Source organism: Hylaeus anthracinus, unplaced genomic scaffold (assembly GCF_026225885.1).
Source record: "Hylaeus anthracinus isolate JK02 unplaced genomic scaffold, UHH_iyHylAnth1.0_haploid 0, whole genome shotgun sequence".
NCBI lineage: Eukaryota > Metazoa > Arthropoda > Insecta > Hymenoptera > Colletidae > Hylaeus > Hylaeus anthracinus.
The window spans coordinates 9,849,327-9,865,861 of NW_026533254.1; the positions used below are offsets into that span (position 1 = coordinate 9,849,327).

General features: G+C 43.3%; 1 protein-coding gene across 13 annotated transcripts in view; it reads left to right on the forward strand.

Annotated features, from left to right (window-relative positions):
* The window catches only part of LOC128887467 (CUGBP Elav-like family member 4), a 559,913-nt gene that overhangs the window by 456,783 nt on the left and 86,595 nt on the right, over positions 1-16,535 (forward strand). For 9 of the 13 annotated variants that reach the window (XM_054143479.1, XM_054143394.1, XM_054143414.1 and 6 more), the window contains exon 1: positions 13,534-14,203. The exons of the other annotated variants lie outside the window; for them this stretch is intronic. Coding sequence is in view for 8 of the 9 variants with exons in the window: in XM_054143394.1 (XP_053999369.1) it covers positions 14,153-14,203 (51 nt within the window). In the remaining variant the exon portion in view is untranslated. Of the gene's footprint in view, positions 1-13,533; positions 14,204-16,535 lie in introns of those variants that run through there. 13 annotated transcript variants of the gene reach the window in all.

The window sequence follows — 16,535 nt, forward strand, 5'->3', positions numbered from 1 at the left end:
TATAGCTCTAGAAAAGAGGTGCGGCTGCGAAAGGTCAGCAAGGACATAAGAAGATGCACGTACAGCAGGGGTGCGCAAAATCTCGCGAACCGATGCTGTTCATCCATTAAATCTAACCACAAAGTGAATTTAAAATCGAGTCCGATAGTGTAATTGTCTTAAGTGATGTTATGATTTCTTTTGCCTTGTGGATTGTCGATTGGATTGTGAAATGTGGATTGTCGAATATTTATATTTGTGCTTACCTCCAAAAAGTAGACGAAGAGGTTACTTTGAAAACCACCCAAGTAGCTTATACTTAATTTCAATATTAATTCAGATATATTTTTTCGAAACCAAGAACCTCCAAAACAAAAGGCATAAACCTTTTATAAATATTTTCTTTAAATAAAATTGTTACCACTTAAAAAATAAACGTTCATTTAATGCATCTAAAAAAGAGTCTGCATAGCAAGCCTTATGAATATTTGCTATCTCGATCAGCCTGTTTTACCTGGTCCACTAACGAAAAAAAGTTGTGCACCACTGAAGTAATGTGAAGTACGACGATGGAGGAGGAGGGGGTAAATATTACATAAGATACCGCCTCTCCCTTTTCTCTTTGGCTGAGGGACCCGTGAATGTGTGTCCCCCCTAGTCGATATCTGCTGCCCTCGATATCTACCACCCTCGCCTACACCTTTGCGTATATTCTCTCCTCCACAGGCCTACTCCTGGGCCCATTATCCTTCTACGTCTTCCTCGGCACGACGTAGGCGAGTATGAGATTTTCCATTTAGCTTCCGAAATTACGTCACTGCTATGGCAACAGCAACTCTGCTCCTTGCTGCCTCGAAAGAAGACGGAACATCCTCTTAAAAACATAGAATCGACCTTGAAATATGCAGGAAATTTATTTTGGCATCATTCGTTATGCTTTTAACTGCAATCAACTCTCGTATAACACTGGCAATGTATTTCGTATTATGTTGAAGACGTATTGTTGTGTTGACGTTGTACAAGTAATTCAGTGTTCATCGATTCTATTTTAGAATTCTACTCGAATTACTATCTTCGGATTGCGTACGATTTTAGATTAACGATTTACCAGGATATAATTAGAGGAGACATATCGATTTAGAAAAGGGCTTTTAATAGTAGCATTTGCGACGAAACTGCCGTTTAATTTTGAATCGCGCCAAAAGCGTCTGATGCTCGAAATGTACCCTTCTAACGAAAGCCACAGTTTCTGATCAAAATATCGAGTAAACGTATCGTAAGTCTAAACGCATTTTGAAACATTATGTATATTTGAATAATTATCAATTATTATTTTTACCGAGACTGTTTAAATACGTCTTGTAATATTTTGAAATAATTCATTTCTAAACTGATAGAAGTCCTGGCAGTTCCTGAAGTCTCGCTCCCCGCTAAAAATATAATTTTACTTGAATTATAAAATATCATGTAACGTTTAAAAGAGCGTTCGAAATTATTATCGTGAAAATTTCAATCAGCCGTGAATATTTCTAATAATAGTAGGCAACCATAGCCAAAATGAAGTAAATCGTTCAATATTTTAGTTCAAGAGTATTCTGAGAATATTCCATTAAAACTTCACTAGAAGCACATGAGTATATACGCACAAGTGCACGTTTTTTTTAAACAACTAAGTTAAACGAGGACTTTAAAAACAATACTTTTACTGAAAAATGACACGTGACACAGCTAACGTAAGGAACGATCACTTCTCTCGTTAAATATACAAAGGAAGGTCTACTATCAAATCCAACTTTCAGTTCTATGCTCTTGACCAAGAAAAGTTAAGTCCTACGATGCTTTCGCGATGACATAGTAGAAGGAGTATGTTACAGATCACAACCTCTAAACAAATTCTGAGACGAAAACATTGTTTGTAGACTTTTGCACAAGCAATTTGTAGACTTTCACTGAAAACACATATTCACCTATGTTAATATTGAAACATGCGTCATAGCTCGGTACAATTTTCAGGAAATACGCGAATTCCTCCGTAAATAATTCGAAGTTCACTACGGTAGAATCTATTTTAAGCATATTTCGTGCATTCATTTTTTCAAATTCTTCTCAGAGAGATTTCGCAAACAGGAAAATGATCTCCGAGAGATACGTTAAACAGAAGTGGTCCTAGTGCTCTTGCGCCTCGCGTAGTTTGGCAAATAGAGGAGACTCGAAGAATGCAGACCTGCACTCGTATATGTAGCAAAGATAATATGTACCGAGATATATCAAGAATGTAACCAGAATGCGCGCCCTACACTATCTGACCTGGATTCATAGCTGTTTTCTCTATCCTCCACCGCGTGATGGTCCCGTTATGCTCCAAAGACTTACCAACGGGGTAATAGAAGGAATAAAGTATTACGCCCACATCGGCGAACATGGGCGTCGCATTTTCCGACCTAATGGATCTTACAGTTTGGTTAAACACTCGTCCGATTCTTTCCTAAATGTTCTGCGAGCATTCGGCACGCTTAAACACCTTTGTATGGACGATTGTAAACGATCCGAAGAATTCTGTGAGCGTTTGGGAGAAATCAAAAAAAAATTTCACTCGTCGTAATTACATCACTGCACAATTTGAATGCGTTTTACAGTTCGGAGAAAGTAACTCGATGTCTTCGAAGACTGATCAAAAACGAGATGAACACCGCGTTAGTATCATTTACGGATCACAGATACGCGATACAGAGCGTAGTCGCGCAACACGCTGCACCGCGATATTATTATTTCTACGATAACTTTCCGTTCCCTCGTGCGTCCACCCCATCTCCAGAAAAAAAAAGACAAAGGCCTTCGTCGCACCTGACCTCGCCGCCATTCTTCGTCCTCCTTCCCACCTGGTGGCCAACGGAGTCCACCGTAATCACCAGAGGAAACCAGCAGGGAAGTATGTACGTACGTCCGTGCGCAAGGGGTTGGGGGTGGTTCACGGCGGACCCTGTCTTTTTTTTTTTTTTTTTTTTGTGTATCAGCCGACGAATACACGTAGCGCACGGAACCGTAGAAGCGGCCGCGTGCATAATGTATGAGTGACGCGAAAGCCCGTCATTTCAAGCCGCACGGCCGCTTTCCTTTTGTGACATCGATCTGGTGGTGTCTCAATAATTCAACGCGGGAACGACGCAAGGCGCGCGAGCACCACCGCCATTGCCGCGGCCACCGACATCGGTGTACCATCGGGCACGCCAACGCCAACCCCGACGTTTCTTCGTTTCGCCACGCTTACGGCTGACCGCTCGGCTCCGGAGAAGCTTGTTCTTAGAACTGGCGTTTCACCCTTATCGAAGTCCCTGAAGGAAGAAGCAAAAACGAGAGGAAAAGAAAACGAGGGCGGAAGGGTAGAGAATTCGAAGGGGCTACCTGACATGCTTTCTGTTCTTTTAAACGGTGTTTATTCATACATCCTGTTCAGACATAGTCATTCATATCTTATAAAATTTAAACAACAAAAATAGATAAGACTCGGCTCGGCTCCCTAATCTCAGGAACATTACAATCCTTAGGAATTGATTTTGCCCACTTTGAGATGCTTTCGTGTATGTTTTTATCGTGGTTTATTTATTCTGTACAACTTGAGGGATATTCTTCTTTCGAATCGTATGCTGCCTCGAAGAATGAAACAACTAGAAACTTACTTTGATGCTCACAATCGATAAAAGTTTAAACAAAAAATTATTCTAAACTATCTTTTTCTATGGGAACAAACAATACTTGAAAACTATAGGAATCGGTTGGTCGTCCTCTAGTGGCGAGCAAGGGAGTCGCCGCCGCAACCCCTATCTCTCGTCTCAGAGTCAGCCTCTCTTCGATACAACTCCGCTCGTGTTGTACGATCAGACTTATCAAACCACCCCTAATTCAGCTTCCGACGCTTAACCACCCAGCGACCCTCTTTCCTTGTTTCCATCCCTCCCGTTTCGGCGACCCTCCTGCCACGCGACCTCAACAATGCCACCCCCGCGTCCGGCTGTCACTGACAAGCGGCCAACTCTCGGCTAACGACAAATTAACACCAGACTCGCGCAGCGCGGCGACGCTTTGATGTTTTGGAAGCTTTCGACGAAGCGTGGAGTCCTTCGCGACGAGAAGAACCGACGAATGTGCGGTTTCGTTTATTGCGCATTAGCCCTTGCACTACTTAAAGGTTTTTTTGGACCATGCACTACCGAGGGGAAGGAAAGTTTGTGCTGGGGTAATAAGAATCTATGTCTAAAGACAATTTTCAGGGGAATATTGTGGTTTGAATATGTCCGGGAATATTGTCTTATTTAATTTGGTGTATTTTTCACGGTTCTAATTATATAAATGAAAATGATCTAAATTATATGAACCTTTCATTGCACCAAATCATTTAACTCCATAAAAGAAAAAGTTGAGAAATGCGATGAAATAATGTACATTGTTTTTTAAAATTCTCTTTTTAATATAAATTCAAATAAATATTGTAGAATGCATAAATACAGATGTAGCTTTCATCTAATGATACATAAAATTAATAAGAAAGAATATGATGATAATTTAACGAACAAAACAGTTGCAAACATGAATTTCAACGTTCGATTTTGGAACAAGCTCCCCAATGAATGCAACAAAAATAAATAAAACTCGACTCGGCTCCCTAATCTCGGAAACACAAACGACGATCAACTTTCACGATTCACCCTGTACGTAATTGTATGGCCACGGTAGTCTGCGTTACAAGAAGGGAAGATAATAAATCATAAAAGTGTTGTTTACATGGCCGAGCGGAGAATAATCGTATGCTGTAAGCGATGGAACCTAACGGGCCGCAAAATAGGATACTGTTATTAAAAGAAGGGAGACGGAAATTTGAAAATTATCGATTCTTCGTTCGATTCGTTCGAGTGTGCGACGTAATAAACTTCACGCGCGAGTGCGCACCATTAGTAGGGGAAACAACGTGGAGTATATGTTTTTTTTTTTTTATATATATGCGGATGTCCGCGATCGATTGGCCTCGTTTGTCAGTTGCTCGGAAGAAGTGTAAAAATTTAATTAGGACGACGATGATGTAACGTTAACGTTGCCCGGGCGCCCCGTCGACCAACGGTTCTACCGTGGCGATAACTAAAGGCGCCAAGTGAAACGAAATTAACGTCGAAGCGAAATGTTTTGCTTCTTTGTTCTTTCTCATTAACAGGAATAAAAATCGCGGGGGGGGGGGGGCGCCGCGACGCCAGCTACAATACGCTTGCGTTATTGTTTCCTTGATACACAGCCATAGAACATTTTACTCGAAACAATGGTATGAAACGTTGAATTTTGGCCGGCATTATTCTGAAATTACGAATCGCGTAATACCATACAAAGGCAACGCGTGAAAATTTTACTGTAGGAAGCAATTGTTATATTACTTTTTGATAATATTAATGGTTTTGTTTTCCACGCTCATCTTTAGTGAGAGTCTGTCGATAATATTAATTATTGTTCACGTAAACTCGTATTACTTCGATACTTTCTTTAAGGTGACCTTTCTCATTTTACAATATTTTCTCACCTTTCTGACATAGTCATTATACCGTCGTTATAAAATTTCTGCAGTTTTTTAATTAAATATTGACACAGTTTTCAGCACGAACTTATCGGATGACCTACTTTACTTTGATAAAAAAAAAGAGAACTATTGAAAAATGATTTTTATATGACTTTTGCTTGAAAAGTCCAGTCGAGACTCCTCCAGGGATCAAACACTTTCCGCGAACGAAAAGCATCCGGAGGCACGATTTTTAAGCCGCTCCTCGCCGTCTGCAGGAACTCGACGGCTGTAAGATACTTTGATAACGTGCTTTATACGAGAAGCCGATTATACAGTTTGTCGAGTCGCGTCTAAGAAGTAACACACTCGCTTTGGTTGACAATGCCCCGAGAACGCAGACAATGAAAGACATTGTCGCAAACGAGACCTATTACCGAGAAGAACCATCGATCGTCGTTTTCCTTGAATTTCTCCAGCGATTTTTTTTCCTCCATTCTTATCCCTAAAAATATTTTATTCGCGAGATAACGCGAAAATGGAAACAGAAATATATCGGCGGACTGCTACGTCGTTCGAAGGGAGGCCGAAGTAGGGTGCAAAAGCTGAAGCGGAACGATTCTTTGTCCTTCCCCCGCAGTGACGCAGTTACATAATTCCATTATTTATAGCCAATACTGGCCAGCCCCAGGAACGAAACCAAGGGACCCGGGACTACGACTTAGCTTAATTAATTTACGAAGACCCGAGGTCCGACTGTTCTTCCGGTAGGAATGGAATTTCGGAAAATTTCGACGTACCCGCATTATATTGTAATAATTGTCCCGACGTCTCATATTCCAGCTGCTGGAACGATTACGCGGCCTGAAAAATAATTTTGATTGCGCCTTCTCTCACTAGGAATAACTCTAGAAGAACTAATACAGTCGACTGCTTACAATTTTGTACTTCATTGTGTATTGATTATATTGTTTCATATGTACAGGGTGAGGCAACTAAACTGTTACAGGGCGATAATGCCTGAACTATCGTAGATACAAAAAAGATGGGAGAAAGCTAGAAGGTTCCAGGGAGCCTATCTTATATGACTATTGCTTTTCTTCTTTTGGCATTGTTTTTTAAATGAATGAGGTTTTGTTTACACGTTACGAAAGCACAGTTATGATAACGAAGCTAAATTAATTACAGTTCGTAATTCCCGAATAAATTGCGAGAGTGTATTAATTCAGAAAGCAAACGAGAAATTGCTCGTAGGTACGTCCTGATCGAATTAACGAACAAATACATTCCAAACGCGAGCAATAAAATGTATCTATCGCGCGAATGATCAAAAAAAGGAAGTACGTGGGATTGGATCGGAGATACGCGTGTACGTGTAAAAGTTATCCAACCTTGTGCAGCCGGTCTAACTTTCGACGCACCTGGACTAGCCCCGATAGATCTCCCCCTTCCTCTTTTTCCCTAAAGCCCACCCTCGGAGCACGCGGCGTCTGTTAATTTGTGTCTCCCCTTTGAAACGCTCAACCCTGACTTCTACTCTGCTGCGCTTTTTCAACGCTCAATCGGTCGGTCACCGATTGAGCTCAATCGTAATCTATGCCTCCGCGCTTTTGCTTTCCGACTTTTGCGATAAACCACGGAATCCTCGATACGCCCGGTGCACTTTCAACAGGTCATACAAAATTGCCCGTTATTGCTCGCTTCCAAACCGGAAAGTGGATGATCCTTGGTGGAAAAAGTAAGTCGAAGGAGTGGAATTAAACTTTATTGCGGACGAGCCTCCGTTTGGCTCCGAAGCGATTGGAGGTGAAAAAACGTCGAGTGCGTTTGACTGAGAACTAGTATATAGTAATACTAAATATAGTAGTCTGGTAACGTAAAACCTTCGTGCAAAATAAATGTCTCGTCTTAGTACCCGAATCTATAATATCCCGAATTCACATTGGACTAAACAGCGATGCTATTTCTCTCCGACAGAAAATGGAGGCACGATCTATGAAATAAAATACATTCGCGGTCTTTTTTTCCGCTTTTAGGGATTCATTTTCACTCCGGCTTTATCGAGAACTCAAGGCACAAAGAAAATTGAGGTCAGCATAAAAGTGAATCAGTACGCTTTCATCTCGGCCGCATGCACTTACTGACAATAGCGACAGTATAAAAGTTTATACCCCGAGCAGACGTGAGAATCGAGAAGCCAAATGAATTACTTAATTCCTTTCGCTGGTTTTCACGGTAGCCATTGAAACGTGTATACGTATCCTGGCTAAGATTGCCAGATGTTCTCAGGTTCTTGCCGAGGAAATCTTTCGACAATGTACCATTTATTAAATGAGTATTAAACGATGACCCATTTTGATATATTCACTGTCGCTATAGCGGGAACAGACGTGGCTGACAGGTATTGGGAAGATGTAAGCCCTTTGAGGCGAAGTTGTCCTGATTCATGCACGGTGTCAGGGACTTCTTAGTAGGAATTGTCCTAGCTACGTGTGGGTCGGACGAAGAAACGCGTTAAATTTCGAGTGGGATACGTGGTATAAATAATATTAATATTCCTCCAAGTTAATTAGTGATGACATGCAATATTGAATATGCAAACCTAATGACCTCCATACAATATACATATATTTCATTAAAAAGACAATATCTTAAACCCTCTTTTGAAAAATCCTTTAGGAGTAACGAAGCAGGATCCAGGGACGTGAAAAGGGAGCGAATGGAGGTCTTCGAGAGGAGGCAACTAAATAAATAACGTCTAAGAGAAACGAGTTCAGTGTAATGCGTCATAAAACGGGGAAGAAGGAATCAGGAAAATCGGGGCAACCCGAAGGATATCGGAGAGTCGTAGACTGAAGGGTCGAAGCGAGTACCGAGCAACGAGTTACGAAGGGTTGCTAATCGCGGACTCGGATACCGAGAAACCTCGTAAAAGGATCTCCCGCGGGTTAGCAGCGAGGGTTGCCTTCCAGTCCACCAACACACATACAACGTGGCCCGTGGCTTCTTTACAACGTATACGGTATATGAATAATATCTGGCTTAGATATACGTGCCGTGATAATATCGTTCGTGATCAGATTTTGCAATATCCTCGAGAGACCGGTGCTTTTGCCTATACCGAATCGATACCACCCCTGAGAACGTTAAAATCTACTTCCTTTGCATCGATACAACTGTACGAGTATTCGGGTACAATTTTACATTTTCCACACGTACACTTGCGCGTTTGCCAATACGCAAACGAACTGTAATGGGATAAATCAATTCTCCCTGATACATTTTGTTGTTGCTTAAAAGTTTGAAGGACTCGTGATCGAGGTTGAAATTCAAAAATAAAAATTGTTCGTTGCTAAAGGAACTCGGCCACAAAATGGTCGCTGAAGTGTGAACGTTTCAGTTCGGAATAATCGGAAACGAAATAACAGAATCTCATTTCCTCGCGAGTAACTTCAATGGAACATCGTATCTAAACTTTTCACGCGAACCATCCGTCTTGCTAGAAAACGCAACTTCGACTGCTGGAAGAAGTATGATGTTTCAACAGGATGGAGCTCCCACCCGTTTATCTCTAGAAGTTAAAAATTTATAATAGCTTCACTTATCATCCCTCGCACTTTCTTCGGGGTTTTGGTTTAATCGATGGTTTAAACCGAAGACTGGAACAACGTTGAATGTCAAAAGTTGTTGCATCAGTGTTTACCCAATAAAAAGTATCCTTCTCTATTTTCAAAAAATCGCAACCGGAGCTGGGAATCTCAGGAGCCTTTCCACTCGAGGCGAGCCCGTTGACCAGAAGATATTCCTCCTCGAACCAGAATAAGTTCCATCCGAAACGTTTGTTTGGATAACCAGCAACCGGGCAGGTAATCGCTCAGAAATATTAAAACGAGACGGCCTGATCTCGCTTCCGTAGCTGGAAAGAAAATCTCCGGCGTTGGTTGAAGAACTTGAACGCAAAACGTTTTAGACCGGCGAGCGCCGGTTATTAGGACGAATGCGTATGACATGACCGAGTGGATTCGATGAAGATTCGTGGGACGAAAAGGGTCTGGAAGGGTCAGATAAAGGGCTTAGTCGTTGCACCCGCAACTCGACAGACGAGCCGTACTTGATGGGGGATGAGTGGACGTCTCGTAGCTGGTTGAGGATCATCCGTAATTTATGGGAGATCGATCGACTTCGCATTGAGCTGCCAGTCGGTGACGTAATCGATCGCGTGCGATTACGTCACTGGATTCTATCGAATTAATGCGAGGACGTAAGTGCCAAGTGTGCGGCATCATTTATTCCTGACGCTTGTCCTCGCGTGGCAAGAATAAAAATGTCACGTAACGCGTGTGCCTAGGTCGACGCAAACGGCTGTCTGTCGACGAAACGTCTCTACCGCATAAAATGTAAATATCCTCCAACTGATAACGTACTCTGCTATCTTTCTAGTCTTTTCTTTACGGTGTCGCGGTCACGAATTCGATTGCCTGATAATTCGAGCTGACGGGAGTGTATATAATAGAATGTCTAGTTTCGTCGTCGTGTTCTGAAAATTCTTTAATTATGCATGGTTAAAAGTACCCGGAGGACCCAAGGTAAGAAGGGTCGGTCAACATTTTGCAAAAGTGATGAACGATCGAACGGGCTGGAGTAACTTCTTCTCTCGGATACCCTTTGGAAGTGTTCATTGACATTGTCTTCTACGTCCTCTTCTTCGTTGATCAAACGTTGGTATTAAAGGAAGTATCGATCGTAGAGTTGTTTATTCTTCACGATCCATGTGTAGGAATTCCGGGAACCGGAATGAACGTCTACCAGTTCTGATATAATTGATCATTTATTTTAATACACGCTTACTCATCATCTTTCTTTTTCCTTCTGATACGCTTCTTCCATACTCCCTGTCCTCATACTTGCCAATCACACGGTCGTTTCCAAACATTTCATCTATCGCGCTCTTCGATTCGCACTTTCAAACATATACACACCTAACACGAGAGCCAATCGAACTGCCTCGACAACTCCCGAGCAACGAACTATACCTTATAATATCGAAAACATTACAGTGGCCCATTTGCAGCGCTTCGTCTTCATATCGTATGCCACGTATCGAACCCGCCTTCGTTCTAATTGTAATGGAGGTGTCAAAGTTCCCTCGTCGGTTAAAAAAAAAAATATTTATATTCATGAGATTTGAAATGGAACACGGTCGTGACGCGGCGTCCCGCTCTCCCGGCCTCGCTTCTTGTTTACAGAATCGGAGAGAACCCTGTCCGCGTTTTCGCGTTTGGAAATTACTTCCTTCTCTATGACAGTGAAAATTACCTCCGCCAACAAGAAAGATCAATAGGACGCAACATCTTTCGAAACTGTTGACAAAATATTTACTCAGCGGCGGGGCGTGTCGGAAGGGGCGCAGGGGGGACGAAGATGGGAATAGGCGGAGAAAAGGGACCAAGTGAAAGTTCGTAAGGAAAACTTCAACGAACCAGGCCGCGTTGCTTTTTGATGACTTTAGGGTACTTCGCCTCGGGACGATGAGGTCTGGAATGGACTTTGAAACTCGAGCGTCGACATGGAAAGTAAGAGATCTGGAACGTTATAGATTAGGCGATCAATCTCCCCTTAGAGAATGACAGAAAATTTCGGATGTTTGGTTGAGGATAATTCTATGGTCTTTGGTATGTTTGTGATTAGTTGCGTTGGTCATTTAATAATTCGTGGAATAGAAATTGTTGAATGGAGAAGGCAAGTGTCCCTCTTCCTTTGGAAAAATTGTGAAAAGATTTTAGAACCGAATAGTCCATCAACAACCTAAGACCGATCGCAAAAAAAGTGATCGAATCCATGTTCCCCACCAAGTTATTACTAATTTCGACAAATGCTCGGTGTGGTTAGACCTTACGCGTAATACGTCTTCGTCCGCGTTTCCAATTGGCGAAGAAGCGTCGCGTACGCTATCCAAATCCGCCATTATTGGAAGTCTTGCCGCCTCAGTAGGTAGTAGCTACTCGTGAAATCGTCGATGGCAGGAGAGAAAAAAAAGGAGTTAGGGGCGCAGAAACAGAAGAAAAGAAGGACAGGATGAACGGAGGACGAAGGAAAATGGCGAGGCAACGGGAGAGGAAGACAGGCGTAGAACGTTCGTAACGTCGGAAGAGCCGGGAGCAATTTCCGGTGGCTTTTGTGCGCCCTTTAAAAATGTGAGCTCGAGGGATGCCGAGCAGGCGGAGAAAAGGGGTAGCGATAAGAGGTCGGTAGAGAATTTTGCGAATGTACATACGAGTGGTCCTTCTGGACCAACAAATCCCGGGTCGAAAAGAGGGAGGAAGTCGAGAGGTTAACTGCGGGTCCTTTCGTATTCTTCCTCTCCATTCGCGTGCTTCATATTTCCCTTTTCCTACATTGCGTTCTGATTCGAGTTTATCTCCTTATATGGACCGAGTCCAAGTGAAAACGTATTTCCCTATGTCTCTGATAATGAAGCCCGTTTCGATAACTTCAGACAACGGCCTTGCTTCGGGATCGTGAGTCGCGAGTCCATCGATTTTCTGGACACGTCCACTTCGTACGAGTTAACTTATGGACGCGTATTTGGTATTAATCGGGTTATCCTCATGAGTCGGTGATTCTTGAGCTTTAGGTTTCGTTATATCTTGGAACTGTTTTTCTTTAATTTTGTATAAATAGTTTTGTATTTTTTCATTTAGATGTGTACGTTGTTTGCTAAAGCAATAAGTAATAATAAACACGGACTGATATGAGTCTCTTATGATAGCTAATATAAAATAAATTTGTTATTGAATAAATTGTTATCCAGCTAAAATTGGTATTTCGCCAGTGAAAAATGTGGAACTGTTCGCGATCAAAAGTTACGAATATTTGTTGTTAAACCTAGATATCATAAAAGAACTAAAATGGTTTTTTTTCAATATAACTCTAACAAAAATGAATCAGTGGCTGAAATTGTTGCGTACATTGTTAGAAGAATAACGAGGGAATAAGAGAATGGATTTTCCGATCCGTCCATTTTTTCCCTGTTATTATTACCTTTATTTTATTATCGATAGTTTGTCCGACTATTATTTCTGTTCGAATCATCTGAAACCACTCTATTACATTACTAAAAAAAAAAAAAGAAAAGTAAGAATTAGAAGTAAGAATTTTCCAACGAAAAAGCTATTTCTCTCAACGATTTTTATTCCAGCCTCCAACGCTGATCTTGTTGAACGTTGAAAACGTTTATCACGACACGTATCCGCTCGAGCCAAACATCTCCACCCACCGAGAATACTAATCGTCCGTTAATTAGCCAAAGAAATAAGAAAGAAAAAGAAAGAAAAACAGAAAAACATCTCGGTATCGCGGAAATTATCCGAATTTCCCCTACACGCACACGCGTGTCGCTACCACTTTCCCAGGGATGAAATCCCAACCCTTACCAGCTATCCACCTTCCAGAGCTTCCCGTTGCCCGGCCGTGTCCCGGTTTTCTTTCTTTTTTCGGGGACGAGCAACATGGGGTTCCTGGGGGCGCTCGCTCGCTCGTTTGATTGGCCGAATGCTATGGGGTTTCATCGATATAAGACGGGGAGAAACAGGGACGATCGAGGGGACAAAGAGGGGCTGATGGGTAGTGGTAGGGGGGCGGGAATCGAAAGACTCGGTTATGAAGGAAGACAGAGGGTGAATTACGAGGACAAGAGGGAGCAAAAGTGAGGGGGCGGGTTGGAAAAGCAGGAAACCGAGGAAGATGGAAAATACGGAAAGCGAGAGGGTGCCGGGAAACGCGAGCGAAAGAGAAAACGGGACGTGTATCGGCTGCTTCGGAGGATGCGTGGGCTTTCTCTCAGAGGGTGCGTAGACTCAAAGAGGGAGGAGGGGCGGAGGGGACACGTTGGATGGAGAAAGGGCCGCCAGGGTCGTCGAGGAGGGAGGATCGAGGGTATACAGGAGGGAGTATACGAAGTGGAGGGTTGGAGGAAGAAGGGGGACGGCGGTCGGGAGGGTGGGTAGTGGGGGATGAAAGGGAGAAAACTAGAGGGTGCGTGTAGGCCTGGGGAATCAGTCGCGGACGAGCTGCGTTCGGGGTTTTATCTGTAGCTCTGTCCCTTCCGTCTCCTTTGCACTCTCGTCGCGCACTCTTTCTCACTCTCTTTCCTCACTCTTTCTCTCTTCTCCCGATCAACGCTCTCCTGCATATACGAACGCCCACGCGTACATACACGGACACATCGTTCCGCACACGTGCAGAGCCGTTGGATCCGCGCGGAAGTCCGCGCCAGTTTACACAAACACGTATTCGCGGGATATCGTGGAAGCGTGCCCGGGGTGAAAGAGGAAAGGGGAAGGAGGAAGGAAAACAACAGGAGAGGCGGCGTACAACCCCGTTTGCTCCTTTCGCGAAGTGGAAAGCTGCGGTCGGGAACACGTGCAATACTCCAGCTTCGGAGATCCTCGGAGGCGCGGGTTCGCGCGACGAATTAAACGCGCCCGTGGTGCAGTCCTGCGCCGTGATCGTATCGCGGGACACGCGACAGTGAGACCTGTTTTTGTTTACCAAATTTTCGCTGTAAGCTCGCCCCCGATTCGGCGAGAGACGTCGTAACCAGTGGCTTTCTCCATCGGCACGTCGAAACTGTCACCAATGGTTCATATAGCGGAAGTTGTATCGTCGCGTCGAAACGACTTGCAAATGGTGAGTGAAAACGTTGACGAAACGTTAGGGAAACGTAGGTAAACCGTGGCTGAACTCTGATCTGTTCTGGAGGCAATTCTTAGGGCACGTTTCAACGACGCGCCAAACATATGGAAGCTTTTGTACGCGTACATGGCACTCCAATCGCAGAAAGTCGATATTTTTAGTAAATCGTTGTAGGTATTCTACCTAGCAGAGTCTAGATTTTTTGATTGGATCCCATGAGCGGTATTTATTGGGTCGAAAGTAGCCCACGTGTGAGACAGTGATGAAAAAGTACAGTGAACAGTGAATTCTAAATATACAGTAATTTAAAACAGGGGTTCTAGGAGTTTGTGTCTTAATAAAAACTCAAACAGTATGAAAGACCAGGTCTACTGGAGTGTTTTGTTATTAACCCCGTAATCTGCAACACCTGTCAAGAATCTAGCTTCCATTTATCTATTTGCAATCCTATTGAAAGTGCAGATTGTATCATCCACCAGAAACTCAAAATATGAAAAAAAAAAAAAAAACGTTACTCATCACAGTGCCCTTACCAGCCCCAAAGTTCGTACACAGAAGGGTTCTAGAGCCATCCCCACCCCATATGAAAACCAATCTATAAATAAATCTTCAAAACGACACACCAGACAGAATCAGATCGAACGCTCAGAGCCAGTGATCTGTATTGCGTCACGTTAGTTTTATCCTTGGTCTAGTTACGACTCCATATTACAAAGTCTCTTGAATTACATAAAAACTAAAATAAATAATAATAGGACAAGGCTTTAAAAAGCCGAATCATTTCTCTCCCCGAAAACTTCGACAAGGTCGTTAAACAAAATCGAAGGTGGTTGTCGTGGGTGGCTCTTACGTCTTCGAGTCACGAAGTCGTCGAAATCTCGCGTCAGGGTCATAAAAGACGGAGCTTCTTTCGTTCAGACGCGAAAACGTGCGAATCTCGCGCGGTTTTACGAGCGACCGCGAATTTCCGTGCAGGAACGGCCGCGTACCTCCCTTTATATCGGTCGCAGCACGCATAGAACCCGTGAAAGATTTTCGTGCGTCTGTTTACGCGCGGTTATTTCTGGGGGCATGTGCGCAACCGTTACGTTACATGTATCCATATGTCGTACAGGCTGTACGCGGAACGTTTACAATAGCACCTCCCCCCCCCCCCTGCACGCCCCCTCTGCCTTTGCATACGAACGGACGCGACGCACGTGTGCACGCACACGCGACGAAGTGCATCGCGGGCGCACGCGAAGAAACGCAGCTGCTCGGCCCACGTTTCGGCCCTGCCACGAGCGTGCTCCGTGAATCACGCGAATTCTTGCCCACGGGATAGATAACGCGCGAGAAACGAATTCGATTCAACGATATATACGTGGCGGTCGAGGGAGCTAGGGTTGCGGGGATGTTAGTATGACTGGAGAGTTTTCCATGGCCAAGGATTGTTAGAGCATTTGGAGATGTGAATTATCTAATAAAATATTAATAATTGGTATGCTGTTTGAAAGTTATGCAGGTTTGTGTTGTAGTGTGAAAGGTAGAAGTATTCGATAGGTCATAGAGTTATTGATATCAATTTATATTAAGCTAGTAGACATTGATTCAGAGGGTTGCTAGTGTTAAACTTCACTAGTTTGCTAGCGTTTCTGAAGATAGGTTGGAAATTTAAAATGCTGGTCACGGGTGGTTCATACAGGGTGTATTGGTTGAGGGTGCTAGGGGTAACAGGAATTCGGTTAGTATGTTGACTGGCAAGTTTTCAACGACTGAAAATTTCCATGACATTTGCACACAGGTTTAAATTCGATACGAACACTAGATTGTAACCAAATATTGGATAGTTCATCGAGTCATCGTTATGAATTTGTATTAAATTGAGGCAACGTGAATTAAAAATGACAAGTATCAGGGTTTCTTCAACCCTGCCGCCAGATTTCGAGGGCTCGGGGAGGTTTCCACAAACAGAATGCGCAACAGATAGTTCGTCTACGGAATAAATCTCCGTCTTTCTTTATTTTTTTTTTTTTTTTTTGCGTAACACGCGACCTAGTTGTCGAGTGAAGTAAATTATTTCGAATAAACGTGTTTTCCCGTCGATCGGATATTCTTTCTCGGTCGACGGGTCGTTATTCCATATGGGCAACGCCTGTTTTGTATCGGAAACATTCAACAGAACACATGACGGGTTCTCACGGGAAGACGGCTCGGTGTTGATGCAGAGACGTACATCAATTAATGCAGCAGCACACGTGAATGTGCCAGCGCATAACGCGGTGGTAATGTAGCTCGCCACACGGTTCGGTTGCTTTGCTTTGGCTCATCAATCCTAAAACCAGAC